Source organism: Hetaerina americana, unplaced genomic scaffold (genome assembly GCF_022747635.1).
Source record: "Hetaerina americana unplaced genomic scaffold, ioHetAmer1.1.p SCAF_115, whole genome shotgun sequence".
NCBI classification, from domain to species: Eukaryota; Metazoa; Arthropoda; class Insecta; order Odonata; family Calopterygidae; genus Hetaerina; species Hetaerina americana.
The window spans coordinates 805,001-823,999 of NW_027286237.1; the positions used below are offsets into that span (position 1 = coordinate 805,001).

General features: G+C 34.9%; 1 protein-coding gene across 3 annotated transcripts in view; it reads left to right on the top strand.

Annotated features, from left to right (window-relative positions):
- Positions 1–18,999, top strand: part of SERCA (ATPase sarcoplasmic/endoplasmic reticulum Ca2+ transporting SERCA) — a 97,298-nt gene that overhangs the window by 76,683 nt on the left and 1,616 nt on the right. For 2 of the 3 annotated variants that reach the window (XM_071582492.1, XM_071582493.1), the window contains exons 6-21: positions 813–951; positions 1,612–1,845; positions 2,479–2,651; positions 3,503–3,726; positions 5,475–5,667; positions 6,422–6,577; positions 7,251–7,409; positions 7,962–8,123; positions 9,125–9,247; positions 9,424–9,636; positions 9,982–10,202; positions 11,156–11,291; positions 11,411–11,563; positions 11,794–11,927; positions 12,083–12,200; positions 12,804–13,019. In XM_071582492.1, the coding sequence (XP_071438593.1) occupies positions 813–951; positions 1,612–1,845; positions 2,479–2,651; positions 3,503–3,726; positions 5,475–5,667; positions 6,422–6,577; positions 7,251–7,409; positions 7,962–8,123; positions 9,125–9,247; positions 9,424–9,636; positions 9,982–10,202; positions 11,156–11,291; positions 11,411–11,563; positions 11,794–11,927; positions 12,083–12,200; positions 12,804–13,004 (2,739 nt within the window). In that variant the 3' untranslated portion in view covers positions 13,005–13,019. Of the gene's footprint in view, positions 1–812; positions 952–1,611; positions 1,846–2,478; positions 2,652–3,502; positions 3,727–5,474; positions 5,668–6,421; positions 6,578–7,250; positions 7,410–7,961; positions 8,124–9,124; positions 9,248–9,423; positions 9,637–9,981; positions 10,203–11,155; positions 11,292–11,410; positions 11,564–11,793; positions 11,928–12,082; positions 12,201–12,803; positions 13,020–18,999 lie in introns of those variants that run through there. The other variant, XM_071582494.1, reaches the window with a different exon arrangement.

Sequence of the window (18,999 nt, forward strand, 5' to 3'; positions counted from 1 at the left end):
GAGGCACCCTTTCTAAATGCTTTACAGCAGGCGAAGAGTAACCTTGAAATTAATTTTTCAACCAAGAAAAATAGCTTCCCTCATTGTTATCATTTTAGGACTACATAATGCCATTTTTCCTCTATTTCTAAAATCCTCGTGTGAAAATGGTTTGGGAATCTTCTGAATTTGGTAAAATGCCAAATTTCAAAATCAGTACCCTTAGTGTGAAATATTGCTTTTGCGTATGTATTAATTCAACTCAATGAATGTGTTATCTGAAGGGAGCACATTCCATTGGTGGTTTGCCGTATTTTATTAGGTATGATGTAATTGCCAGCATTCAGGAGTTCTCATTTAGAGAGGGTAATTCTTCGGTCCCATTTTTCAATTCAAAATTAATACAAAGCTCAGTTTTGGCACAGACATAAAATTGAGGACATGCTATGTCCAATTTGCTGAATACTTTTCTTATAATTTGGCGTGTGTCTCCGTAAAGTTATGGCCTGTGAACCAAAGCAGTGATTTACTGGACTGAAAATTTAATTTGTTTTTTATTTCTCTCTCTCTCTCACCTTGATTCTGTCCATATTTTACTTAATTTAAATTGTGCGTGCTGTTATCTTTTTCTTATATAATGCACAAGCTCTCTCTTTTAAAAATTTGCTTTTCTCTGATGTATTTTTTTCATAATATCCAATTCTCTCTGATCATGATCATAAAGACCAATTATGCTCATAATTTACTTGCTGGTATTTCAAATATGTGTAGTTTTTATGCAAAATTATTTCTCCTTCAGAGTTATTATAATGCGATCCTTTTATCTCCCACAGGAGCGTAATGCAGAATCTGCCATTGAAGCGTTAAAAGAATATGAGCCTGAGATGGGAAAAGTTGTCAGAGGGGACAAAGCTGGTGTGCAGAAAGTGCGCGCCAAGGAGATTGTCCCCGGTGACATAGTTGAAGTGTCAGGTAAATAGAATGATGGATCAGCCTATTGTCGAGATGGAATGAACGTTTCACCATTATTGGTATGATCTATATCGCAAAATAAGTGCCTTGTCCAGTGTCAAGTTAATGTCGTGCTTTGATCAGCCATTTCGGCAACCTAACCTAAGAAGTCTTTGATCTGTTAGTTTTAATTTAAAAGTTTTGGGTAGTCAATTTTTTATTTCCATTAAATATACTTTGTTGCTTGTAATCATGGCTACCATTGGTGATATAAATACAGCATAATTTTGTGGAATGGAGATTTGTTTCTGGTTATTATTAATATTTTTTGTGTGCCTGAAAAGTTGATCAGCATATTATTAATATAAACCTTTCTTGAATATAATTTTTCTCAAAATTGGTTAAATTATGTGTTATGTAATTTGATCACTTCAAAGGGTATATTTGGTAATATCAGGCACAAGATAAGATGTTAGTATGGTCTTTAAAGATGAAGAATGCCATATTTGTAAAGATTGCCTATTTTACTCAGTACTTTTCATATTATTTCTCATTTCAAATTGTTATTTTGGCATGTTTACCAATGTTACGTTACACTCTCTTTGAAATTTTTAAATTTATTGCCTTATTAATTGTTATATCTTATTTGATTGAAACCATGTTTGTTCTTCCTTGGTTTAGTTGGTGACAAAATCCCAGCTGACATCAGACTGGTCAAGATCTTTTCCACAACACTCCGTATTGATCAGTCCATCCTCACTGGAGAGTCTGTGTCTGTGATCAAGCACACTGATGCCATTCCAGACCCACGGGCTGTAAACCAGGACAAGAAGAACATTCTGTTCTCTGGTACCAATGTGGCTGCTGGAAAGGCACGTGGTATTGTCATGGGAACTGGCCTGAACACTGCTATTGGTATGTATGCAAGTGGAAAATATTGAATGTATTTAATAATAATATATAATTATAATGATAATATTAGTTTATCCAAATATTTTTCAAGGATGAAATGTAGCATAGGTCGTATGAAATCATGGCATGGTACAGGAATAACAGAAAAATTAAATTACAAATTTAAAAGTCCAATAGACTTTCAGTAAGTCCTATATGTTAGAGTAGCCCTTCTCTAACAGAAAATGTTTAATTTTCTTTTTAAATATTTCCCTGGAAGAGTATTTATGGCAAATTACAGTTTGTGTATATTCTTCATTTGAAATTTGATGAACAAATATTCTCGTGATTTTTTAAGCTAGTGAATTTCAATTTGATATGTAATCTGTAAGGAGGTAAAGAATTGTTTATTACATGTATATATTTAAGCAGCATTCATTTCATTCTTTGGGCTGAGTGTTGCACTATAAATAAAGTTCCTACTCACCACTGAACTACAAAATTAGCAAAAAAGCTGAAAAACTAATATTCATCCTCAACAACCTGGACTAAGATACTGACCATCATATGGAATATAAATAATCTCATAAATGTGGTTCTCATCACAGTGCTGACAGTCATGGCATCTAATTGAATCGCTTCCTTAAATCTTCCCAGGTAAGATCCGTACTGAAATGTCTGAGACTGAGGAAATCAAGACCCCCCTGCAGCAGAAGTTGGATGAATTTGGTGAGCAGCTTTCCAAAGTTATTTCTCTCATCTGTGTTGCTGTCTGGGCCATCAACATTGGACACTTCAATGACCCCGCCCATGGTGGTTCCTGGATCAAGGTATGTTTCACAAAATTGACCAGTTAAAATCTTGTAGACTGCTAAAGGTATAGTGCATATTGTAGTCAGCCATTGCATTATGTCATATCAGCTGTTTGTGCATTATTTAAAACTTGCTTATATAAATACATTTCATATGCTTTGTGAGTCACTGTATTTGTAGCTTTGAAGCTTGCAGAATACACTGTTTTGACAAGGGAAGCCACTATAAACATTTTGCTGATCCAGAATATGCCCTGGTCATATTTTTTTCAAACTTCAGAGCGTAAGAGAGAACAGAAAAAATTATTAGGATTCTTTGTCAATTGGGCCATGGCTTCAAGGTAATTGAAATGGCATCAAAATGGCTATTCCCCCTAGTGCTTCCAGCATACAAACATTAAATGGTGGCCTTGTTATAAGATCTGGTTACTCTCTAGTATTTTTTTGCACATTTTATCCCAATTCTCACTGTTTTTTTAATTTCCAATCAGCATACTGTGGTTGATTTTTTTGCTAATACCCAAATATCCCATAAATTAATTTTTTATGATAAACCTGTTAAGATGCTCAGTCCAGTAATTTCATATTTCAAATTGAACCTTTTTTGTCAGTTGTCATTAAGCCTTTTTCTGAATGCACCCGGTTGTCACTATCCCATTTTGGCAATTGCATATTTTGTCAACTCAGAAAATGAGCACTCCATATTATTTGCTTCTCGCTTTCATGACTAAAGCAAGCTCTCAAGGTTTTCGCAGATTATATTTTTGTTGAAGAGGCAATGTATTACTTCATTTAATCTTCAAGCGTAGATACTGCCTGTTTTGCGGTGAATAAATGATTCTAATATGGCATGCATGCTCTTCCTCTAGGGTGCTGTGTACTATTTCAAGATTGCTGTAGCTCTTGCTGTGGCTGCCATTCCTGAAGGTTTGCCTGCTGTGATCACCACTTGCTTGGCTTTGGGTACCAGGCGTATGGCAAAGAAGAATGCTATTGTCCGCTCCCTGCCATCTGTTGAAACCCTTGGTTGCACATCAGTCATCTGCTCTGATAAGACTGGCACACTGACCACCAACCAGATGTCTGTCAGCCGGTGAGAGAATTTTAATATATTCACACCTAATGTGGGCTCTGTCATTATTTCATGCAGCAGTTTTAATAGAGGAATATCAGTTGTAAGTTGGAGTTTAAAGGACAAATTATGGAGTAAGTGGTTTGCCTGAAAGGATTTTTAATCAATGAACTTAAATCATGCTTGTACATTATAAAAGATAATTCTGGATGCCCTTAAGCCTAAAATATTGTCATACAATCCATATATTGACTAGCCACAAGATTTAAATGAGTGGAAGAGAAAATCATTTTATGCAATGCAGTGTAGCTAGGTATTTGGACAGCCGGGGTCCTGCTGTCCTTCTAACTCAAAAATCATGGGCTTGAGTCTTGCCGTAGATATGGTTGTGATGAATTCAGGTGGCTTACCCAGATGGTGAGCTATGATTGGCTTATCTGGATCCTCAGAGCATACTGACCACCATATATGCATCCCAAGAGTGACATAAAGCAGCTTATGAGTTTTCTATTTTTTTTAAATAATTTTGACAGTAGATGATGGTCAAAACTCAAGCTTACATTTCACCTTTTTCCCACGTATCACTTGCAGATTTTCCCCTGAAATACACTTCTCAGGAAGATACTACAGAATCTTCCATGAGTGTTTGAACTTGCTATTGGCGTTCAACTTGTGAAATCAAATGTTTTGATTTTGTATGAACACTTACAATTGTAATTGTTTGATAAATATAGAACCCCTTCTGGATAAATAACAAATGATTGGTGTGAACTTTGCTGTAGAAGTGTCCTGGAACTGTTTCTAATATGCTCATGTGGGTTTGTTAGTTCCACAGTTCACCTATTTAAGGAAAAAAGTTTGTTTTTTTACAATCATTGGGCTATTGCATGCACATAGCTTGTAGTTTTGCACTGGAAATAGGAAACAATGGCTAATACAACATGAAATCCATCATGCTGTGAGAAACTTGTCCACGGCAATGGATACCCTTTGTCAGAAATTGTTGGAATTATCAAACTAGATGTTGTAAAGTAATAATGATAGTGATAATAATCAGTGATAATGAAAACTTGATAAACAAGTGAATATTTTTTTTTACATTGTCCTTTAATTACAAGATTCCACTGCATGACCATGTTGAATTGAAAGTAAATTTAATGATAGCTGAAATCTTAAGAGTTAACCTGTTGTAGCAATTTATTTTACCCGAGGAGTAATTACAAAATAGATTAAATTGATAAACCATTCAGGTTCACGCTCCACTTTGTGGAAGTATTTAGTGTCCATCAAATGAAGGAGAGAACATTGAATTCTGTGGAAAACAATGTTCTCTCTCTTATTTGATGGAGACTAATTTAAAGTTACATGTATTGTTTCGGGGCTTTAAAGGTCATGTGCAATTAATTGACTTTATTCAGAGAGATCCTTTTGTCTACCCATTGCTGCTAATAATCAATATATTAGTCCCACATGGAAAGGTTTTTTTTCTGTGGCTTTTTTCCATTTTTTTCTCTAGTTTTGTAGTAAAAATAATGGGATATTTATCTTAACCAGGTACTTTTGTGTGTCTGGTACTTTTTGAGTATGTGGTTAATTTTCTTTCTTTGTGTAGTCCTTGATCTGTGTTTAAAATGATCAGAAGTACCTATTTAGACATTTTAGTTCTTTAAGGTTGATGTTAATTGCTAAAAGATTTGTGGTAATGTGTTCCAATTGCTCAATTTTCAGTACTCCCTCTTTTCTAATCACATTTCCCCTGTTCTTTGCAGAATGTTCATCTTTGAGAAGATTGAAGGTAATGACAGCACTTTCCATGAGTTTGAGATTACTGGTTCCACTTATGAGCCCATTGGTGATGTCTATCTTAAGGGATCCAAAGTTAAGGGCAGCGACTTTGATACTCTTCATGAGATGGGAACAATCTGCATCATGTGCAATGACTCCGCCATTGATTTCAATGAGGTAAATGGTTTAGAGCTTTTAATACTTTTACCTTTAGTCAATTAGGTTATTATAAAATTCAGCTATTAGTTTTTTGTGTGAAAATCAAAACTTTAATGCATAGTTAGGTCTTTCCATCACATATTATAGTATGATATTGAAATTGTATGATATGATTACACCATGCATAATCATTGGCTATGAAGCTCTGATGCATTTGGACTTTCTTTCATGGTTAAGTTATTGAATTATTTATTTTTCAATACTTTTAATATTTGGATGTATCCAGTTGTAAAAAAATGTTTTATAAATCATTAATCCTAGCTAATAACATATTGTCATCTCGTGTTATTTACATATTTTTCTACATCAGAAAATTAACCTCGCAGCTTGTTTGTAGTTATCAATTTTTTTTTTTATTAGTCTTCCACTGACTTGTTATAGTATACTTTAAAATTAATTTGAAAGTTAAAACACTGCAGATCTAATTATTTTATATATGGTATAAAGCCATGCCCTTTAACAAGTTAACTATATTTGCTAAATATGTTGTCAATATGGCCGGTATCATTTATGTATATGTAGATATGTTACTTTGCCATAAGTCAACCCTTCAATAGTTATCTAATCTGAAATCTAATTCTCAATAATATTTAGCATTAATGACGTAAAAATTGCTTCTCATTTTATGTTTTTGGCTGATCATTCATTCAATAGCATGCATTTTTAACTTCCTAACATCTCTACTTTTTTCCTCTTTCTCTTGGGACCATAGTTCAAGAATGCTTTTGAGAAGGTTGGTGAGGCCACTGAGACAGCCCTGATTGTATTGGCTGAGAAGATGAATCCATTCAGCGTGCCCAAGACTGGTCTTGACAGGCGTGGCTCTGCTATTGTTGTGAGGCAGGACATTGAAACCAAGTGGAAGAAGGTAACACTCATCCACCATTTTCTGACTCTTAGTTCAATGGAAATTATCCCCACACTAAAGCCTTATGATAAGATCCTCGCATAATGAAACTGAAGTTAAATTTTGGAAAATGGATATTTATCTTATTCAGTAAGCTTGTGAAATAATGTCAGTATGCCAGAAATAATGTTGGAAAAAGGAGCGATCATGTCCTAATGACAGTTTCTCCTTTAAGCTCTTGAATAGTTTCATATTAATATCAAAATTTGTTGTTACATTAATCTTGACCTGCAGTTGTATTTTAATGTAATTTTTCCATTTTGTATTTATAATTTTTTTAGTATAATTTCAAGTAGAAAGAATGTAAGTACTGGAAAATCAAAATAAAACATTTCCAGTAGTGAGATTCAAAAAGTTCAAAATGAAACCAAGTATCGAGCTCTTAACTTAAAGGAAATGATGCCCTAATTAAATGTTTGGGGGGACCTTAACCAAAATTTTGGCTAAAATTCTGTTTCCTAACATGGAAATTGTTAATAGCATTCAAGCAATGAAAGATGGTTCTTTTTAAAATGTGTTCTGGGGCACTATTTTAAATACCTATGCTTGTGTAATACTTGTCATTTACTTCTAAACATTCCACATGTCTGTGTGCGTGATTAATACGTTTGATATTATACTCTACCTCATGTAGGAATTCACCCTGGAGTTCTCCCGAGATCGTAAATCCATGTCTTCATACTGCGTTCCACTTAAGGCTTCTCGTCTTGGTAACGGACCCAAGCTCTTCGTCAAGGGTGCACCTGAAGGTGTACTGGAGAGGTGCACTCATGCTCGTGTTGGAACTACCAAGGTGTGTAAATGGTGAAACATGATTGCCCCAAAGTCATTTTTATCTAGTGTGAATTTTGACTTATGAAAAGTCCTCGGCAATGGTCTGTATACACAAAGATAGGAAATTAAAGTTTCTCTCCTTGAAATGAAGCCAAAATTAGTGGAAAGCAATTTTTAATTTTGCTGCCGTGAGCTGTTAATAAGATAATGCCTTGATATTATTGCTTCCAATGGTTTTTATTATTTTTAAGATTTTGTGTTCTGTGTAAGGATGATGAGATATACTGCCAAGCCCTTATGTGGTTCTCCTTATACTTATGTTGTCACTATCAACAGTGAAACATTATTAATTAATAGTCATACTCTCTTAAATGTAAATATTTTACGTTAATGTTAAATTGTGATAAAAATGAAAGCTCAATAATCCAAAAACTTCAGGCCATACAGTAATTTCATTTAAAATCATATATTTATATAATTCAATGTGGAAATGGCAGTGTTGACATAAAGATGGAGATAATGGTGTCGCTACATAGCCCACTTTTTAATTTAATTATTCTCATCCTCTCAGGTGCCTCTGACTGCTGCCCTTAAGAATAAGATCCTTGAGCTTACCAGGCAGTATGGTACTGGACGTGATACCCTCCGTTGCTTAGCTCTTGCCACCGCTGACAACCCAATGAAGCCCGAAGACATGGACCTTGGAGACTCCACCAAATTCTATACTTATGAGGTGCGTTGTTTGAGATATTTTGATACTAATTTGCTGTTATGACTCCAGTCTGGTGTCTAGTGAAGGGAAATGTTCATCATTTTTGACCAGGAACTAATGGAAAATTTTTAGTGAAATATAAAATTAAGCTCACTTTTTATGTTTCCCTTGGTATAGGTGTTAATTTTTAGCCTACAGCTTGCATTATCACTAATATAGTGAGAGTATTGTTGGATGTCTAGGTTTTAACGTGATATCAATCCCTGATTGACACTAACTGTGCTGGAAGTTAATTGCATTTGTGAATTCACTACAAATAATTTTTGCTCTGTAAATTTTTCAAGTTTGTGTGCATATTTGCAGGTACTATGTTAAAGTTACTGTTATGAGATTTCCTGCAGTTTCTTTAAATTTTTCTCTGTTTCACTGGGTTTATTTTGTACTATCATTTGGGGGGGGGGGGAATACTCTAAGAATGGCTGCTTATGATTTCTAGTGATGTTTCATTAATGTTTGGTAAAGTTATGTGCCATTTTGGGAACATTTCCAGCTCATAAAAATTGTCCCAATTTTTACAGAAAATGTCTTTTTAGCATAATTCCTCCCGATAAAATGACTTCCAATCTAGTTCTTCAGCATCACGGCAAATTTTTGGTTTATGCTTTATAGAACCATGAGAAAAGTATCATACATCCAGGCACATTATCTAACTAATACTCTAACAATGTGAGCATTTTCAATGGTATTATTATTGGTAATCTACTGGTTGAGGTAGATTCTGGATGGACACATGCTACACAACAGTATGATGACAATCCAATTTCCAATAAAATGCTCTTATAATCTTGCTAATTAGGGGAATAGTAAATGCATTTACTTATTGCTATTAATGTGTGCTGTGAAACAAAATGTTTCCTTGTGTTTTTTTCTTCGGGGAATTACATCTATAACTTCCTTTAATTTTAATGCGTGAAATAATTTGTGTGAAACCATTAATTGTTTTCTCCTTTTTTTTCTATTAGGTCAACCTGACTTTCGTTGGTGTAGTGGGTATGTTAGACCCTCCCCGTAAGGAAGTATTCGATTCAATTGTAAGGTGCCGTGCTGCTGGTATTCGTGTCATTGTCATCACTGGTGATAACAAGGTGTGTTAAATTTTCACCCAACAAACAATAAAAATCCTCGCTCATTCTTTCTGAATAGCTTGGTTAACATAAATTTAATATCTTAATCTTTCCAATTCATAAATTTGGGAGTTAGTTCTGTGTTTTCAGTTTGATATTTGTCTGGAGACCAAATGCTAAACCTTGCTTCCTTGCAGGCTACCGCTGAGGCCATCTGCAGGCGTATTGGTGTGTTTACTGAGGAAGAGGATACCACTGGAAAATCTTACTCTGGACGTGAATTTGATGACCTGCCAGCCAGTGAACAGAGGGCTGCTTGCGGAAGGGCTCGCCTCTTCTCCCGTGTGGAGCCTGCTCACAAGTCCAAAATTGTTGAATACTTGCAATCCATGAATGAAATCTCTGCCATGGTAAGTCACCTGTCACATTACCATGATCTTTTATTCCTATTATGTGGTCCTTAAATTCACCACTCTTTGATTCTCAGGTAGTTCAAAATCCTGAAGTTGTCTGTGTGATGTGAAAAATGAGAGCATAAGTTAAAAAAGTGTCCAACCGACAGCCTGCATTTCATAATTTGCCAATTGATAAATTTAGCTTTAAAAATAACAACAGAACTTAACTTGCAAGGCTGAGACATTCACTTTGCTATTTCTCTATATTTGTTGATATCATGTCCTAAACTGTGGCGTTACATTGAATCTCTTGACTGTGCCAGGATTTTAAATGGGGCTGGTATTCTCTCTGCTTTACAGACAGGTGATGGTGTGAATGACGCCCCTGCCTTGAAGAAAGCTGAGATTGGTATTGCTATGGGTTCTGGTACTGCTGTTGCCAAGTCTGCATCTGAGATGGTGTTGGCTGATGATAACTTCTCATCCATTGTGGCTGCTGTTGAAGAGGGTCGTGCCATTTACAACAACATGAAGCAGTTTATCCGTTACCTTATCTCATCCAACATTGGTGAAGTCGTGAGGTTGGTTTCTCTTTATTTGAAAAATTACATTTCTTTGGTGAATAAATAGATTTAATTTTAAGCTTCTAGCTTTACATTGCTAGTTTCATCGCCCGTATACATCTTAGATTTTTAAATATATGGTAATAATTATCACCCCTTAGGGTGGCTTTTGGAATGCTGTGTAAGTGTAGATGATTGTATTTAACTATTAGGAATCTTATTTTCAGGCAATAGTAGCTAATATTTACATCTTTAATGTAATTCTATCTGGAAGGATTAAATGTTAGAAGTAAACTTACGTTGAACCATGCCCTATTTGTGGAAGTATTAATAACTGAGAATTTTGTTTAAAAATATTCTATCTATTGACTAAAGTTCTTTTGGGAGGTTTTACTGCTCATAAGTATTCAAGCACTCAAGTTATGTGTTATAGCGTAATGTATGTAATCGAATTTTAATCGAGCTCAGGTGAAATAAATAGACCACTTCATCTTTATTGTTTGCCCCACATTTATTCATGTTTTAAATGTACTGCTGCTAATTGAACAGAAATAAGAGGACTTGCCATAACATTAAAAAATATACTTATGAAGAAGGCTTAAGTACCATATTACTACAAAAAGGACTGTAAGAAAATTCTCTGGAAACAAAAATATAATATGAATGAATTTGAAATATTATATAACAGATAAGTAACATGGAAATAAGTCAACTGGGAGACCTTTGAAAACCAGCCTCTTATTTTCTTTCCCATACTTAAGTATATTTAATCTATGCATTGCCATAGTCATAATTTTTTGCATATGCCCATCAATGCCAAGGATAGTAATGATTTGGGAAAGCAAGGGGTACTCCTAAAAGTATTCCAAATATCCAGTAGTAATCATTTAGCTTCAGTACAACTAACATACTCATGGAAACTTATTTTTACCATGAGTAAATTCTAATTATATGTCCCTCTCTTACCATAGTATTTTCCTGACTGCTGCTCTTGGTCTGCCTGAGGCTTTGATTCCTGTTCAGCTTCTGTGGGTCAACCTGGTCACTGATGGTCTGCCAGCTACTGCCTTGGGTTTCAACCCCCCTGATTTGGACATCATGGACAAGGTGTGCATTTATTTTACAAGTAGTGGAAGTCTTGATAATTATAATGCTGTTGCACATCAGTTGGCAGGTCAGTCCCATGTAGTTTCAAGTGTTTCATCGAAAATTTTCTTGTGTTACAGCCACCCCGAAAGAGTGATGAGTCTTTGATCTCCGGATGGTTGTTCTTCCGGTACATGGCTATTGGTGGATATGTTGGTGCTGCCACTGTTGGTGCTGCTACTTGGTGGTTTATGTACTGCCCAGAAGGACCTCAACTCACTTACTACCAGCTGGTAAGCATAACAGAGAACTATTTTATTTTTATTCCTCTTCTACAGTTTAAGTAATCTTTCAATTTTGGAGGTATTCGAAGGTAAAAAGATACTTAATTCTCAATAATAGTAGATGCCATTATGTCAGAGTTTTCTTCTCGCTTTGATTAATTGATGGCGCTAACAAAGTTGATTGCCACTCAGTTAAATGTTTGTATGTATATATTCCTAAATGTTCTTTTTGATTACAGACTCACCACTTGTCTTGCCTGGGTGGAGGAGACGACTTCAAGGGAATTGACTGCGGTATCTTCAATGACCCTCACCCAATGACCATGGCTCTGTCTGTACTTGTAACCATTGAGATGTTGAACGCCATGAACAGGTAATTTGTTAAAACCAATAACAATTGGGTAATTGTTTTTTTTTTACCGTAAAGCAATACCTTATTTTGGGAATTTGATTTGTGTGCCTTATCTTATTCCCCCGATTTGAAACTTTTTTTGGTCCGTATCTAATGAAAAATCTTTGTCAACTTAGCTTATCTGAGAACCAGTCCCTCATTGCCATGCCACCCTGGTGCAACATTTGGCTCATGGCTTCAATGGCTCTGTCTTTCACTCTTCACTTCGTCATCTTGCACGTCGAGATCCTTTCAGTAAGTATGGGAATTCCACAAATTACTCTTGTAAATGTGTGATTGCATGTTATGATGAATTGGTGGCCTCTAGGCTGCAAACAAGAGATAATCAGTAAATGCACATATCATGAAAATACTTAAAGCACTTGTATCAGGATTGTGAAACTGTTCAGAAGGTCATATGGAAGATAAAATAAGACAGATACTCCTGCATGGTGTGAATTTTTTCCATAGACGATTCCCATGATGGATTTCATTTGATTTACTTTTTGCATTCATTGCCTTAAGTTAGCCTCCAGCTTTAGTTGAAAAAATATAAGAACTAATTAGTGATTTACAGGAAGTCGAAAATTTTAGTGCTGTATTATGAATTTACTGCATGCTTGGGAATCTTATTTAAATCATGTTTGAGTCAGATATATTTTTTACTTGATGTATGTATTAATTTGATATGATTATATACTTTATAATTGTACTAATTCCTTCAAGCATGACAGATCAAAAAAAATTCTGATTGGAATTCAGTTTTCCATTAAAATACTCGAGTTTTGGAGTTTTTGAATGCATTGTAGCAGTTATTAGGTGCTTACTTGATCTGTTTCCTTCCTCATCTCCCAACAGACTGTGTTCCAAGTGACACCTCTGGGCATCGAAGAATGGATCACCGTGATGAAGTTCTCCATCCCAGTCGTCCTCTTGGATGAGACACTGAAGTTTGTTGCCAGGAAGATCACCGATGGTGAGAGCCCCTTCCTAACCATGCATTGGATTGTTGTGATGTGGGGTGTATTCTTTGCGATTATAGTCTTCGCTCCAATTTAGACCATTAATGGTTTGGGATAGAGAGAAAGAGAGGTGGAAAGGGGTCATGACCGCTCTTTATTGACAGCCAAGAGACCCAAACCAGGGGGGGGACAGTAGACAAGTTGGAGTTGTCGCTGCCTTCCAGCTCCCATGCAGGGCACCCACCTTTTTTTGAGCTGTGACATAATAATTGATTGTGCCCTGGTGGTACATCAGCAAACCTGGACCAGCCTGCTGGGAGATAAAGTGGTCTCTCACAAAAGCCATGGGTTTGGGTGAAACGAGGTCAGTGAGGGAAATTGGGTGGGTTAGGGAGAAACAAGAACATCATTACACTCCACACATCAGTTGCAACGTTAGCTGAAAGAGATGAACACACTTGAAAAATCCCTCACAAATGTGTTATTCATCCCAGCATAACATGTGAATAAGGAAATCCAAGAAGTTTCTAGATAACTAATAGCACATTTGAGTGAAACCCTTTTTTTTTAAGGTGGCTACTATTCCTATCCTTTTCCCCTTTGTATAATTTGGAGGTTTTTTTGTTAAGAAGATAAGCAATAACATCGTGTCTGTAGAAACACCTGCCTACTTCAGTGACCTCCGATTTCCTAGCATGAAAATTGTGTGTTGTTTTTTTTGCATTTGCGTGGATATTTAAATTAATACAGAATGTGAACTCATTACCCTTTCATCCAGACTCATTGTTCTCCAGAATTCTCCTTTTCCTGAATTCCAGACTATGAATCCTTGGTCTCCTTAGCCACTAGCTATAATCACTCACATAGGGCTGCAGTTCAATATATTGAAGTCGGAAGCCATTTGTTAAATTGGGAGTAATAGGTCTCAGACAATACAAAGTGCCAAGCTGTACAACTGCAAGGCAGCCTTTTTTATTGTTAGATTTTTGTATACATTTCAGTGCATAATTGGCAAGTAGTTGAGATTTGGTGAGGTGTCATAGTTTGTGCATAGCGCTCTTGCTATACAGTCTTTCATGGCAACTATCATTACTGGTACCATATAAATCTTTCTTTCACCGGAAACTCTCTGCTTTGATATCATGTTCTTTACTTCAAGGAGGGTATTGTCATAAAATATAGGGAAATATTTGCTGTACATAGGCTTGCTGCTTCAGTTAATGGCATAGATATCCTTTTTCAGGATAAGCAAAATGCTTGTGATTGATTTTACCTTGAGTGTTTTTATTTTAAGTTGATTGTTAATTGTTAACAATAGACGTTTGATGTGTTATCCAGGATTACGTTATGACAGCAGTATAGTCGAAGTATTTATTTTCACAACCCATTTAATTTTCTCTTGAAATTCTATTATCTCTGTGCCTACTTCTTTGCCTACTTCTTTGCCTTCATTTACATATTGTTATAAGTGGTTTGTCATAACCTCAAGCTTACTTTTTGTGCCTTTGACTAAAACGTTGTTTTCTTAGTTGACTTGGAATAGGTAAGCATTCTCAATCCATTTGGGATGCCCTGCTTTGTTACCTTTGTTACATGCGTGTGGAAAATACGTAAAATTTAATGAGGCGACTTGAGTTACTGTAATTTTGGAAATTAGTTTGATGCCTATGATTTCTCGGAAATTGTTGATGATTGATCATGTCATTAATTCAAATAAAGTTTCATTCAAGGTGTGTTGCAAGGCAGACTGTTAAAAAAATAAATATATTTTATGAAATGCGAAAAGGTAGGCTACTCTTACCAAGTGAGAATAGTTGCCATCTAAATTGACAATATTTTATTCTGACAAATGGCTGCCAGTGCGGATCATGCTGAGAATTAATCAGTTTGAAGCATTGAGAAACTTGATGAATGGTGAAATTCAAAGGTAGCTTTGAAATTTGTTGGCCATACTCTTTTTTTTTTTATTAGGAAAGAAAGAATTGGAACAAGTTTTATGTAACAGTTAGAAAAATGACTGCTTCCACTTTTCCCCATCAATCACTCCACCATTTCACTTCTTCTCCTCTTTCATCCTCATTTGACAATCTCTCCTCTCCTAAATTTTGTACCAGTGCATGCACACCTCATTGTGTTGATGATGATGATGATAATAAGTTAAAAAAAAAGGCCTATGTGAAGGAGTGCTGTTAGCTGTTTTGTGTGTTTGTGTGTGTGTTTTAGAGAGCTAACCCATGAAGAGATCACAGACTGATGAGCTGGTGGTTAAATTTTTGGCTCTTGTTCTTCACTCAGGTGTGTGTGTATGTGTGAGCTGTTAAATAATGTTTGATAAATTTTTTTGGATCTGAAACAAATTGAGTGACAGGGCCAGTGTGTATGGCTGTCCCCTTGCAGTGGGACTTATATTTTTTATGGCGAGTGGGTAAGTCATCAATATTGTCAAAAAATTTTTGTCTGGAATGGAGGGAAGTTGTGCAAAAATGTGGCTTGTTTGCCATTCCTTACTCATGGGATGTAGGTGGAGCTATGTAAATTAGAAACTGTTATATAAGAATTTTTTTAATTATTATCTCTTCTTGAGTTTTGCTTCTCGGCTACTGACATGCCAGTGAACATAGTGAAATTGTGTGTGGCAAGAGAAGTTGAAAGGGACATCATAAGTTAAACTTTGCAATCAATCGAACCCTTTGAATTCAAGTAATATATAAATAAATATGTGTGTGTACGTGTATACGTACATACATATATTAGTACGTATGTATGCATGTATACTATGTAAATTTCAAAAGAATTGTTGAATTGTTACCCTTGAAAACCTAAGGTGTAACAATATCACAGTGAATATGGACATTAATTTTTGTAAGTATACATGGTTGGTTCATTTTTGTGTGTGAATGTTTTTTGTTATTAAAGTTCTGTTTTAATGGCACTCAGTTGCAAAACAGTTGTGCAAGTATTAACCCTCTACTGTGTGATTTTTTTGATGCATTTTTGTAATTATTAAAAGTATTAGTCAATGAAATTAAATGATGTATTGTTGAAAAAAAAATGATGACTTCTGGATAAATTTTTTAAAAAGGTGTGTAGTGATCTACCAATATTAATTAACTTAAAAATAAAAATTCTGAAGGCCAGAATGTTCATATTCATGAGGTAATCACTGAATGTGACAATAGTGGGGCTTCCACTTTTAGATGATATTAGCGAATAAAAGTCCACATTTAAATTCCATTGTGCCTGAGTGAATATCAATAGGTTTTTGGCATTTGTGCATTTTTAATTTTATTAAATTTCATTTTCCAAAATTCATGAGTACTATGTACATAATGTAATGTGGATCTTGTTACATTTGACTTTTGTGTTACTAATAAATTTGAATATTTTAAAAGTTCATTCTTGCTTGCCTCACTAACATCACTGTATGAGCACCCAGGAAACTCAGCTTTGCACCCTGACAATCTCAATGACTGGAATTTTATTTGTTATGGTTGTTGACTGAGATGTTCAAAGAAGAATGGAATTTCTTCCCAACTAAAGTTAACCCTCCAAAGTGATGTGTTTTTTTTACAAGAAGAAACACCAACCTTGATGGAACGCCTGGAGTTGAAGCACTTCATTTGTATGATAATCATAATATTTTTTCCCTGAATGAATTTTGTTTCATGACCAAAAGGAATAAATAGTAAACCATAGTTAAACCGAATGGCATTAATAGAATATTTGTTTCATTCCAATGCATGAATTTTTGAACACTTAATTATTTTTCTTTGCCCAACCGATTATGTTTTATTGGTTTTTGTACCCTGTGACACTGGATTGGAGGTTCAGAAAGTGCCACCATCTTAACTGTCTATTTCTGGAGTGATTTTTTCCCCCTGGACCTATTTATCTTTTGTACCTGCTACTTGCCTGCAAGACCTACTCCCCCCAGCTTGCCGTTAGCTTCCACCTAACTTCTCAAGTGCTGCCACCACCTACAATCCATCAACTGTTTTCATCAAGACAGGTGAGCAAATAATTGACGTGAGATTGGAAAAAAAATAGGAGCTTTTGAAAAATTTTATTCGAAAGAATAAAATTTTATCAGAGTAGTGATCAGTGTAATGTAGTTAGTTTGAGGCATGAATGGTCGTAGGGGTTTTTTAGTAATTCACACTGCTGCTGCTGTTGTCAGCATTCTTCATGCTTTAATTTTGAGAAAACAATTGGCTTTGTAATATTTTTAGCTCATGTTATATTTGAATATACATACATGTTACTGCAATTATTCAATGCTTCTTGGAAATTTGCTTTTCAGTAAGCTATTGGACAGTCTCAAGGCTTTGCCTTTAAAAGTGACATTTTTTTATTATGTCACTACAAGCTTTATTTGAGACTTCAATTTTTTAGCCTCTCTTTAAATGTCCTAGAAAAAGAAAATGCTCAGTTGTATATCTCGTCATTATTTCAACTTATTGTTCGCTTGTCTTTCTTAATGGCATGTTTTTTTCTGGTACCTCTTGCCTTTCCTCTAAACCTAATTTGAATGTTCATGTTGAAATTCTGTGCTTTCTGACACTTTACACATGGGAAATATTTTACAAACGCGTGATGAATATATTTTTTCTCCCAATCCAGTGGCTCCAACAAATATAATGTAATGGAAGTTTTACTATACCGTACACAACTGCTGCGCCCATTTTGGAACCGTGAGTGAGTATGGAACACAGTAGGGATTGGCGTGGCTCAAGATTTGCTGCTATTAATGAAGAAATGCTGCTTTTTTAATTAATTTAATTAGATATTTGTTTTTGCACAGCATTGGGTGGTCTTCCTTTCAATTGCTACAGTTGATTATATCAGATATACACTTGGCTTTTGGCTTTTCTCGGCACATTAAAAATTAAATGAGAATCTTGAAAATGTTTGGTGAACTGAAGTAAATGAAAGGATCTATCGCAGCTAAATCAGGTTGGCTACAGGCAGGGATAATTCAGGGATTTATTGATTGAGATTTCCAGGTTTTTTTGAGAGAAACATTCTTCATTTTCATATTTAATGTGAGATTTGTCTAGTCAAGATACATTGTAGATTTGTGTCTTGTCAAGATACACTGTAGAAAATAGTTACTGAAGGAAAATCAGTTTTGTAGCCAACCTGTAAACAATTTTGCTTCTGGTATTTTTATTTATGCAATTTTCTTTTAGCTCTGTCAGCTGCTTTGCAGTTTCACCTTGCTGTATGATATTATTTCTGTAGATTATGTAGCCAACAAAGAATTACAGCAAAAAGCATGGTATTTATTAGCAGGGTTGTAGTATGCTATTAGTGTATGCAGTATCTTATTCATTCGCTCTTTAATTAGAAAAATATCTTGTTTTCTAAGTGGTTGCAATCATGATTATCAGAATACTTGATTGAAAGCACTCGGCAAGTGTGAACTATTTTCGGACATAAACTATCTTATGCTGAATGAGTGCGAATTTTTTCTAGTCATGGAAATTTTATTAAAATTGTTTTCAATTTACATTCCCTTAAGTATTACTCACATAATAATTCCTGCCTGAGACGTCAGGTGTAGAAAGAATTCTCACTATAATTGTTAAAGAGTTATTATAATCATGGCAACAACTTTTGGTATGTCTGAAATGCCTGGCATGTTAAATTTTTAATAGATAATGCAATGGACATTTTCTAGTGTAACATTTTATTTATATATCTGTAATTTTGCTTATGGCACAGTAATTTATATTTCTATCAATTATTTCATTTGTTTAAGCATTTTATTTTTTTATTTAAAATTTTTATTTCTAAAAATTTTGTATGAATTATTTTTTTGCTTAAGCATCTTCACTGTAGATATGCATTACAGAATTTATTTGCCTATTGTGCTGCTCTTTCGATTAGAATATTTAGTTTTTTGTTGGCTTAGTTTTTCTTAGCTAACTCTATAAATATGTTTCATGTTTGTACATTTTACAAAGAGTAAACTTATCAATTTGAAATTGCTACCTATATATGAGGTGATGCATAAAAAAATTTATGTACAATGATACTCTTGCTAATTTTCCTTGCTTAGCATGGGTATAGTTTGACTGAAATTTGGAACC